An 11507-nucleotide genomic window follows, 5' to 3' on the forward strand; every position below is an offset into this window, starting at 1 on the left:
CGCCCAGGAAGCTTTTTGATTCGCGAAAAACTTCTCTTGCTTGTACCGAAACGACATCTCCGAGTAATCACATTCCGTCAGTTGTTTCTACGAAAACTTGCCTGGACCTGATATGGCTCTCAAACTCTCAAACTGGTGTAAAACAAGACGCTTAGAAATGTACCAGCTGGTGGGCAAATCGTGACGAGATGTGACTAATACTTTTGAATGGGCCTCGATACTTTCCCCAATGATTTGAAACTGGAAAAAGTTTGTTCAACTGTCGTTTTGCCTGAACCGAACTCTAGGTGTTGTACATTTTTAGATCGAGCAGTATTGATAAAATGCGTTTTTAGAAGATCGTGCATTTTACAGGTCAGATTTGTTTAGAATCAATGGTGTGGAATATTTTGATTATACTGTGATTATCACTTAACATTTACTGTATGCTTAGAAAACACTGAAATTCATTGGATTAAATAATATCGAATCATTTAGTTTGTAGTATAAATGTATTTAATAAATCATTATTCACAATGCACAGGATGCACAATCGTCGTATTGCGAACCCGAGACTGATAACTTATTTAGATTTAACTGAAACATGTTCCCCATACTTCTGCTAGACAAAACGCACTGTCAATGTACATCTTCAGCTGCAAGAAATCTGACATAAATCAACTAATTGCTAACACAACTTGTGGAGGTATCTGCGTCAACGACACTTTGACACACTTTTCAGGTTGGAACAATAATTATCTAGTCTTAGTTAGGCTTTTAAAGCACTGAATTGTTAAAAATGTATGTTAAAACTTCTAATTGGTGGAAGGTTCAGTTGCTAGAAGTATCGATGAATAGTTAATTATAGATGTCTATGGCGAAATACATATAATGCTATATTTTATCATCCCTATAAAACAGTTGAAACATTACCTTTCGGCGGCGTTGGTTCCAGTGGAATGGGCGCGTATCACGGAAAGTATTCGTTCGACACGTTTACTCACAGAAAGTCTTGTCTATCGAAGGATTTCAATGTCATTGGAGAGACTCTGGCAGCGTAAGATTATGTTCAGTTGTACATTCAAGAAAGAGTCATTCAAACTTTCCTTCCAGTTCACGATACCCGCCGTATTCTGATAACAAGCTGTCTTTTCTGACGACATTGCTGAAAAAGCGACAAGGATTCTCCACCAAGTACCTGCCGTACCTTATGATGTTTGGTGTTGGTGTCGCAACGACGCTTATCGTGAGTTCAATTATGAAGGTAAATAATCTATTTTAAAGACAACAGCGGTGGTTTGGTTTCAGTTCAGTGCTATAGCTTATTTCGTTCCTCAATCAATGCTGCAGTATACATCGTAACTAAATGCTCTCAGTAGTGTTCTCAAAGCTTTTCCTTCTTTTGAATAAGTCCCAACCTCTTGTGAATAATTTCTTTTAAAGTTTATATCTAGATTGCTTCGCTTATTTCCTTTAAGCGCAATAGATAACTCCATTTTTATATGCTTTCGTACGTTTCAATCTGTTCCTTATTGGAAACTATCTCCTTCACAAGCAGTTTATGGTGCTAATTTACGTTATTTTCCATTTTCAGAAACGTATGCACTAATCAACTGTGAGAGTAAAATGCTTCACAATGTATTACCAAACTGTCACAAGTTTTGGTTTTGCTAACACATGTGAAAAGTTCGCGAGCAAAAGCAGTTTTAGAATAGCAACGAGGGGATTTTTGGTTGAAAACAACAATAGAGTCTAGAATAGTATTTATTCGTAATAAATTAATCTAACAATTAATATCTGTAATGTATGTGTATTCATTTGCGATCTCGATTCCGATGCTCTTTTTTTTTCTAATGGAGCGGCTTCGTATTGTTGAACTGATTTTCAACTATTGCAAACGTTGTAGGCTTCGAGTCTGCAGCTCAGTAATGTTCTCGTATTTTATTCAAATCTCTTTACAAAATCATTTTTTGATGCAGTAATAACGCAAAGTTATTCAATGACAATTGAGGGCTTATTAAAATGATATTTCGAATATAAAAAAGTTTCAAAATTGTGGTATGAGAATAAGAAGAGGTCCTGTTCTCATTTTTATTTTTGTTCCAAGTATCCAAAAACTGTTTATTTGACAACAAACCGCAAGAAAATTTCGCGATAAGTTGCTAATTATTTTTTTAAAAAAATTGAAAACAATCTTCATTCAAAAGCATCGCTGAATTGAGTGTACACCTCAAATATCTTACTAAATTATTTTTTTTAGTATCTTTGCGAGTTAACATACTTTTTTACGTCAGTGATTGGTGTCAACACTTAACCACTGCTTGGGCAGTGGTGGTTTTTGTTCTTGGTAGATGTTTGAAAAAGTTTTTATCAATATGGCAAGTAAAATGAACGAAATAGATATTGTTACACGTACAATGATAATAAGTAAGACTTGTCGAGGAAAGACATTGCGGAAAATAGCAGCTGCTGTCGGAAGAACCCACTCTAGAGTAAAGAAAATCATAAACAAGTGGAAATACAAAGGAATCATGGAAAATCTCCCGGTAGAGAACGCAAACGGATCCTATCTTCTGATGATGATTGGTAATTGGTAATTGTTGGAACATTGCGAAAGAAGCCTAAAACAAACATTACTAAATTGACTACCGAAGTAGCCGGCATCATAGGGAGACCTGTCTGCGCAGACACTGTCCGGAGAGCAGCATACAGGAACAACCTGAGAGGTCGTGTTGGCCTTGAAAAGTATTGAATCTCAAAGGTGAATATGAAAAAACGACTACAGTTTGCTAAGGCATATGTAGACAGACCTAAGGAGTTTTGGAACAGGGTCCTTTATACGGATGAGCCAGAAATCAATATCTTTGAAACGGATGGAAGACAGATGGCGTGGAAGAAACCAGGATCGGTGCTTCAGATTCTGCATTTGGTTACAACAGTAAAACACGGCGGCGGTAGTCAGTTGATGTATGGTACATTGGTGACGTATGAAACTGGAACTATGGAGTTTATCGATTCGACGAGGGACAAGATGGCTTCATTGATCTTCCTGAAACGTAACCTGCAGTCTCCCGTTCAGAAATTGGGTCCCCATCGTGATTACTAATTTCAACAGAATAATGACCCGAAGAAAACTGACTTCATGGTGAGCATATGCCTGCTCTATAATGTCCCAATCAACTCAAAATACCTCCGCAATCACCGGACTTGAACATTATTGAGTATCCAGAGTGGGAAATCAAGAACCATCTGAAGAATAAAAATCCAGGGAACGAAGCGGAATTCGAAACGACGATTACGGAGATCTGGGAGGCACTTCCGTCCACAGTGACCAGAAATCTCGCCTCGGTGCTTGCAGAAAGTGCTGGACGCCAAAGGAGGGCCATACCAAATACTAGGGGATTGATTTTTGTTATCTGTTAACATTTCTGAACTGATTTCAATTTTCACTTGAAATGTACACTCAATTTTGCCACGTCTTAATTGGAGATTTTTTGTTTGTATTTCAAATATGGAGGAGAAATGTGAACATTTTATTTTTTTCTTATCACTACATGAGAGTAAAATGGATCAATTCTACGGTGAATATAAATCGCATCTAGTTATTTACTTTTGAACCCCGAAAAACTCAAAAATAACAAACCAATACCAGGTGTATACTTAATTTTGAGATTGACTGTACATACAACCATGAACAAAGCATAGTAACAATTTGTTTCTTTTCTCCACATCCACAGGATAGAGACGATTAACGTATTCCGATCCTGAACGACACAAGATGCTTACACATCTTTAAACAGACTGTAAACAATGAGACAAACCGAGCAGAATGTACGGTAGAAATGTTATTATTTCTAAAACCCTTTTGTGATAAAGCGTACTTTTTCTTCTGGTCAACTGGGTATAGGTTTCATATTCAACCTTAATATATTAGCTGTTGCACAATTGTTATATTATTTTATTCACAATATGATTAGAACATATAAAACATTGTTTTTATTTGCGTAAATTTTAAACAACTACTATCGGAGGTAATAAATCGTGGGTTAGCCTCTCGTATAAGGGCGGCATACAAACGTACATTCGAACTGGTCATATAGAGATTAAGAGTGGCAATAGACTTGCAGATTGTGTATTGGCAAGAATATTTCAGTTAAGTATACTCATGTATGGATGAATATATTGAATAAAATATTTTTGCAAAACTGTCTGTGTCCTGTTAGTCTTTCAGCGTACAAGAATTCCCTTTATTCCTCTGTTCAATTGGTTTCAACTTATATGAGACATCCATTGTTGCGCGTCTTCAAATTTTTTCCGTTTATCGTATAGGTATGCTGGAGGCAGCGTTCTTCAGGTGATTCAGGGTTCTGGAATGATTGATGTAAACGAGCGATTTGAGGTAGTTTAAGGTCACAGGAAACCACACATCACCAACACCGTTTCGCCATCTGTTGGTACGAAAAATTCACGGATCTTGCATGTAGACTATTTGTTTTTTTGTTCATTGATGAATCCATAAATGCTCAGAATTCCTCTGGCTTAATTAAAAGCACGAAATTATAAATAAAGATGCCAAATGTAAAGATATGTTTTTATTTTGAAGACATTTCACTTATTGTGAAGTCATCGAAATTTGTGAAGACAGTTAATATATATGAAGACGATCCCAGACTCCTTAACATATTAAGGACCGTACGTTTTGGAGCAAACTTGTACGCTTCATTTGTTCGGATGCTATGAATGAGATCGTTTTTTTTTCGGTGTGGATGAGACGAAGGCGAACCATCGGTAGGCCTTGTGAGATTCTTGGTAGACCATGGATTTAACCATCAAGTGTAGAAAACACGCATTATTTCCATCCGTAGCAGACGGAACGCGAAACACGAGAATTCTCTTGAGCGGTCCGCAAAGTGTTAATGTTATGTAATTTACATTTAATACGACATGCCGAGGCATCACTCAGTGTCGCATTAGAGGCGATTTTGACCTGTAATTGGACATTGGCGATGAGAGTGGTACAGTGTCGACGTCTGGTGGCGACCTTCAATATGGAGCCATAATTTGGGCTCCGAACTCGATGTTTGCAAAAATGTTCAATCTATATAAATAAAAATGTAAGGCAAAATCTGTTGGTAAGCGGAAAACCCGAAGAAGGAATGGTCCGATTTTAGCCTTCTTTATTTTGTTGTATTCGTCTCTTCCCGTGAATCAATATAGTGGAGAGAAAAATCGGAAAACTGAAGGAAGGTCGGAAAATTCGGAAAATTGAATAACCATTTCGAAAATTACATCATAATAAGCGTTGTTAGTCCATTCGATATTTGCGCTATCGATATTGATCTTTTTTCGTAAGTGGAAATGGATTTTCAGGCGAAATAACGCATTTCCATATCTTATATCTATAAATAAAAATGGAAGGCCAAATGTGTTGGTAAGCGAAAAACCCGAAGAAGGAATGGGTCAATTCGAGTCATCTATATATCGTTGTATTCGTCTCTTCCCGTAGATCAATATAACGGAGAGAAAAATCGGAAAATTGAATTCCCATATGTTTTACAATTAGCTAAGCGTTGTTAGTCCATTTGATGTTGGCGCTAACGAAATTGATTTTTGTTCGAAAGTGGAAAAGGATTTTCAGACGGAATAACGCATTCCTATATCTTCTATCTATATAAACAAAAATGCAAGGCCAAATTTGTTGGTGTGCCCTAAACCCAAGGAAAGAATGATCCGATTTGAGCTGTCTTTATTTTGTAATATTCTCTGTAGCAAACATGTATTCCATGCAACGGAGAAACATCTTATTTCCAAATGCTTGAAGAATCTTGAACGAGAATTGTGTCTGAAAATAATTGTATGTTATAAGGACGAATTTTTGTAGAAGTACTAGACAATTTATAGTAAAAAAATTGTAAAGGGTCAAAGGGTAATCAATCAAAGAAGAGTTCAGTGATTGGAATCACTTAGTAACAAAACGTGGATGTTTGAAAGTATTCAAATCAAAAAATCTATTTTGGGCGGGACGAAGTTCGTCGCGTCAGCTAATTAGAGATAAAAATGTCCAAAATAACGTGTCGCATTACAGGTCTGTCTAATCAGCTAACTGTCGCATTAAATGTAAATTACTGTAATATCATCATTATTTTTGACTGAAAACTGGTTATTTAACTTAGTGGCCAGTTTTGTGTTTTCTACACTGGTGACCTTTTCAGAGGTGAATTTTTTTTAATAAAACATTTGCCAGTGAAGACATTCATTCGCATTTTTTTAAGACATTTGAAAAACTAATCTTTTCTCAAATTCTGAAAAGAACTTAATAAGTGACTTCATCAACGGTTTTTAAAGTTTTCTTTCTCATATTGGAAACAAATACACATATGATGAGGATTGAACAATGATACAATCGGTCGACGCGATGCCAGATTGGCACTGTTATGGCTCGAAATTGGTTTGATAACCATATGAAGGATAAGTCGATAAAATCTGGTACCGTTCTGGTACAGAAATGTAATGTGGGTTGTTTCCTACAACTGATCTAGATATATTTCATAGACATACTTATTGCATACATTTAGGAGTATTCAATATGTGTTAATCCTTTATAAGACCGTGGCAACTATATTGCACCTCACAAAAAATATCTTTTTGCACATCACAAAAACATTTTTTCTAACCAACAACTTAACCAACACTTCTAAAAGTATCTGGCAATACTCCCAAATAATAGCACTTTTTTGGGATGCTAAAAATGTACAATATTAATTTGGGAGTCATTTTTATTTATAAAAACTGCGATGCTAGAGCTCCGGCAGAAAATTCTGAAAATTTGTTGAAAATGCAACAAGTGGATAAGCTTTTCAATGTAAGGGCGGGATTCCATCTATTCGATTTGATACATCCTAGAAGTCAATGGTTCTTGCTTATTGGAGTGTATCTTTCCACGACATAATTGGTTTTGTGAAGCAATGTTGGCCTTATCAAATGGCCCACGGATCGATGCAGCGTGTGTAGTACGACATGTGTGACAATATTGGAGCAACTACGTCATTTATTGACGATTACCATAATTTACTATAATAATGGAACAACAAAATATTTAATAATAAAAACAATAACGTCAGAACAGATATGTTGGAGCAGTGAGCGTCAGGTATGGGCAAAATCGCATCGAAAATCGTTCAACAACACTCATTCACAGATTAAACTCACCCTTCTATTCTCCGTTTATGCCTCACTTTATTGGAGACAGAAAACATTCACCTATCATCTTCGCAAAGTTCATTCTCGATTTGAACGGAAAAATACTGCCTCGATTCCGCTCATTTATACTCAGAGAATTTTTTATTCCCTCATTTGGCTCTCGAAATGACTTTAGATGGTGAGAGAATCAAATTGAAAACTTTTGCTTGAGCCAGCGAGTGTCTATGTAAAATCATTCGTTTTTCACTCAAATAGCAATCATTGTAGCCTCGATCGGGCAGTAAAATATAGGTAGATAGTTGAAATCAAGTTGTTTTCTGTGCACTATTGCAATGATTTTTTTTGTTTCTAGCATGAAATGATCGAAGCCAACCCAAAAGACCAAGTTATTGGTAAGCGGGAAGGTGGATTCATGTACACTTGAATGCTGACAAGGAAAAGAGCACAAGGGAAAATAAAATCATACACACACGCAGATTGAGTCTAATTTGACTCACTCGTTATTTCGTTTCGTGCGATCCTTCCAAAGGAATATTCATTCATTGAATGTTGTTTTCCACTTTTTGTTTTGTTATGTTCACTCTCAGTCCCAAATGAAGATGGTCGGAGAGTGAAAAATGATTCATCGTGCGATCTCACGATTGCTTGTTGCATTCTTTTCGCCATGATTATTCCAAGCAGATACAAGAGTGATTCATACTTAGGTGTGGAGAAATGAGCGAATGAACTCTTCCATACTTGGTGGGCGTTCGCATACTACTGTGTTAAATATTAGAGTGCCAATGAAAATTGTCATCTCGAATTTTAAAAAGTTACCCCATAAAAATGTTCACCACCTCGAAAAAACACCCTATGCAAAATATCAGCTCAATCGGACTTAAGGGAGAGTGAGCGAAGCCGTCAACGTTTGAGTTTTTTGAAAATCTAAAAATCACCCAAAAAATTGTTTGATGCCAAATGTTTTGAAATTGCATGAAACGTCGAGATCTAGTGTCATATCGAAAAAAATCGTCGAGATTTACAGTTATCTCAAATTTTTTTTTGTCAAAAAAAAGAAGTTTTTCTTGCACTTGATTTTTTTTCAACCCCGATTTCCGGTGACTTTTCGGTTTCCAAAAAACATAAATTTTAACGTCTGCGACACCAGTAAATGAAGTCTGATTGAGCTAATATTTTGAACAGTGTATATTATCGTGCAAATCAACAAAAAATTTTGGGTGATTTTTCGATTTTCAAAAAACTCAAACTTTAACCGCTTTGCCCCACTCACCCTTAAGTCGGATTGAGCTGAAATTCGGCATAGGGTGTACTTTCTAGGTGGTGAACATTTTTTATAGGGTAACTTTCTGAAATTTTAGGGTCGATTTTTTCCCATACATTCATTGGCATCCTAGTAAATATGTGTTCTTCTCATGTAAGGACTATATTCTCTAAAGATTGAGTCGATTATTTGCCTAATTTCCACGGCCTTATAATGGGTTAACACACGGTTAAGCTCGGATAAGAACTCGATTGTAATGTTGTACTCACGTAATTTTTCGATTCGCAATGTCGAAGGTGGAATTTTGGAAATCATCTTTGAACAGTCGGGAGTACAACGAAGTACTTCAGGATCACCAGAAAAAAATATTGTTTTTATATTGAACTACTATATTTTTAAATATTGGATAGAATGATTCTTTTAAGTCTTGCCAGATGAGTGATTTGTGATTTTGAACAACAAAAAAGTTTTTTCATTGGATTTTGAACATTTTCGAAATACTCTCTTTTTAATGCTGAGTGGGGATGAGAATGAGTCAAGCATAAAATTGAATATATACAATTAAGCTGCAATGTACATGCAAAAATACACCAATAAACTTACAATTAGTAGCAATTTTCCAAATTCAACGCTCATTACACCGCCCCTTGGTGTGGCTTTTTTTAGAGGAATTGGAGGTACATTTTTCGCACATATGAGGAGAAGATCGTTTCCTTAGCAACAACTTTGCAGAATCCACGTTTTCCAGGATTGTTGAAGCCGTTAATTGAAAGCATTAAGGTGAAGGTGGAAGCTAGCCACAAATGGCTGCCACAATCGCGCTTATTTCTTTCATCTCCCTCCCTCACCCCTCGCCCGAAAATCAATAATTTTACGAAACAGTGTGAAGAAAATGATCGTTTTCGCACACTTCCCATCAAGTAATATCAACCAAACTCTAATCGATTACTCACAAGATATTAAATTTTTATCAGTGTCGAAAAAATATAAATGTTTTCATTAATACAAACAAAACCATTGCCGAAGATTGAAAAAAGAAAATTTAACTTTCAGAGCACTAGCTCGAGTTTTCCGACGTTTTTCACTATACAGTGCGACAGCAGATGAAAATTTCATATCTTGTGAGTAATCGATTAGAGTTTGGTTGATATTACTTGATGGGAAGTGTACGAAAACGATCATTTTCTTCACACTGTTTCGCAAAATTATCGATTTTCAGGCGAGGGGTCAGGGAAGAAGATGAAAGAAATGAGCGCCATTGTGGCAGCCTTTGTGGCTAGCTTCCACCTTCACCTTAAGGACAATCAAAAGAGCAGGTTGATATTAACACTTTGGCGTCCGGCGACACCACAGTGGTTACGTGCGCATAGTATCTCAGTGGCCGGCGATAATACTTTAGTATCGCTTGCATTCTGTTGGGGTTTTGTTTAGGTAACATTAACTTACACTCGCCAACAAGTTTTATGTTTTTTATAAGTAGGGGAGGTGGCGAAATACGGACATATTAAGAAGAACTCAAATTATATCTTTCGAAACTCATGTTTCTCCAAAAAACTGCAGTTTCTTGCATTCCAATATACTGTTTTTCGAATTAATCGGCCGGAAATTTTTCAATGTTTTTACTAAAATTAAAACAGACCGAGAAGTAGAACATTTTTTCGATGATTACCCGCATGAACATATAATGGGGGGAATATGGACAGATTTGTAATATTTATGTATGTATGTCTTCTAAATTTCATGGAAGTAAGAAAACTTGGTCGAGAACCTATGAAAACTAACAATGAGATTAGTAAAACTTAACAATTTATAATATCCCGATAATGTCATGAACGAGAGGCGACAAGCCAAGTAATCCGAATTAGCGCTGCCGGCGCCAAGCGAATATTTTTTTACGACGTCAAAGTGTTAATATTCTAGAAATGGGGCATTTATCAGATTACTGCGAAGTCGCTACTAAAGAGCATCTCACATGTTCCAAGTTCACCAGAAAAAAGAACAGTTTTAAGGAATTCCTCAATTAGAAACGAGAGATAGGTAATGAGAGCGGCCCACGGAAATGACTTTTTATTTAATTCGGCTTAACGTTTTTACTACATGGCCTGATTCACAATGTCTTGTGTATCATTCATTGTTTGGTGTTTTTGTGGTGCGGGTTGCAAGGCCTGCGACCAACCGCACTATCTCGCAGAAGGTGATACTGCTGTTTTACGTCCCGAGTACCACTTGGACTGGGCAGACGCTTATCTTCTTCTTCTTAAATGAGCTACCGTTCCTAGAGGAACTTCGCCGTTTCAACGTAGTACTACTTGCGAAATATGGAAAAAAAAATTTTTTTTTCAAATCTCCAGACTAGAATACTGCCTTAAACCGAAATCGGACCAGAGAACTGGATCATTCATACCATGCCCGGGTTGTGAACAAAAAGTGACTGGCGGTATCATTGCAAGTCGCACGAAATAAATAAAAACTCGCAGTAATTTGCATGCAATTTTTCAGTTGATTTGCATTTGTTTCTAACGAATTCGTAAAAGTGTCTTGCACTGGATAAACGCGATTTAACCTGTTGTTGTTCTAAGTAGCGTATGGCACTATGAACGATCAGAATTGTTTTCGAAAATGTAACACAGGAAAACTTGAGGATCGCCTGACCAAATCCAGGATTCGCTCAAAGAAATTTGAGTTTGTTTCATTATTCATTACAAACTTGAATAGTCATTTGAATCACCTTCACCATTCAATCTAATCGGAGGCATAAATGTTCATGTATAATTTACGCATCATCCCGTAAATCGCCACCAGACAGGTTCCAGTGTGTTGCTCCATTTCGCTGAGTTGCATTAGATTTGATATCATTATTCCATTTCCTTTCAGATTATTAGTATTTTTTTGTTTACATTATCTGTGTGTGATTTGTGTAGGTCAATGGTTCGTCAAACTCGAAGATAAAATCAAAAATAGTTCCCGTCATTATTTTGTTGATGAACGCACCTTTGATATATCTGCTGTTTCGGAGGACTGTTGTTGGATCACATTACTTTCTAATACCAGTCGGCATCACGATCTA

At 36.5% G+C, this 11507-nt stretch overlaps 1 protein-coding gene across 9 annotated transcripts in view; it reads left to right on the forward strand.

Moving 5' to 3' along the window:
• The window catches only part of LOC129765203 (aldehyde dehydrogenase, dimeric NADP-preferring-like), a 57307-nt gene extending 53118 nt beyond the window's left edge, over positions 1–4189 (forward strand). For 5 of the 9 annotated variants that reach the window (XM_055765232.1, XM_055765239.1, XM_055765236.1 and 2 more), the window contains 4 exons: positions 606–721; positions 901–1036; positions 1093–1243; positions 3717–4189. In XM_055765232.1, coding sequence (XP_055621207.1) covers positions 606–721; positions 901–1036; positions 1093–1243; positions 3717–3731 — 418 coding nt within the window. In that variant the 3' untranslated portion in view covers positions 3732–4189. Of the gene's footprint in view, positions 1–605; positions 722–900; positions 1037–1092; positions 1244–1573; positions 1783–3716 lie in introns of those variants that run through there. The other 4 variants (XM_055765234.1, XM_055765233.1, XR_008741405.1 and 1 more) reach the window with 3 other exon arrangements.
• Positions 4190–11507: the final 7318 nt, after the last annotated feature.

The sequence above is a fragment of the Toxorhynchites rutilus genome, chromosome 2 (genome assembly GCF_029784135.1).
Source record: "Toxorhynchites rutilus septentrionalis strain SRP chromosome 2, ASM2978413v1, whole genome shotgun sequence".
Classification (NCBI taxonomy): Eukaryota; Metazoa; Arthropoda; class Insecta; order Diptera; family Culicidae; genus Toxorhynchites; species Toxorhynchites rutilus.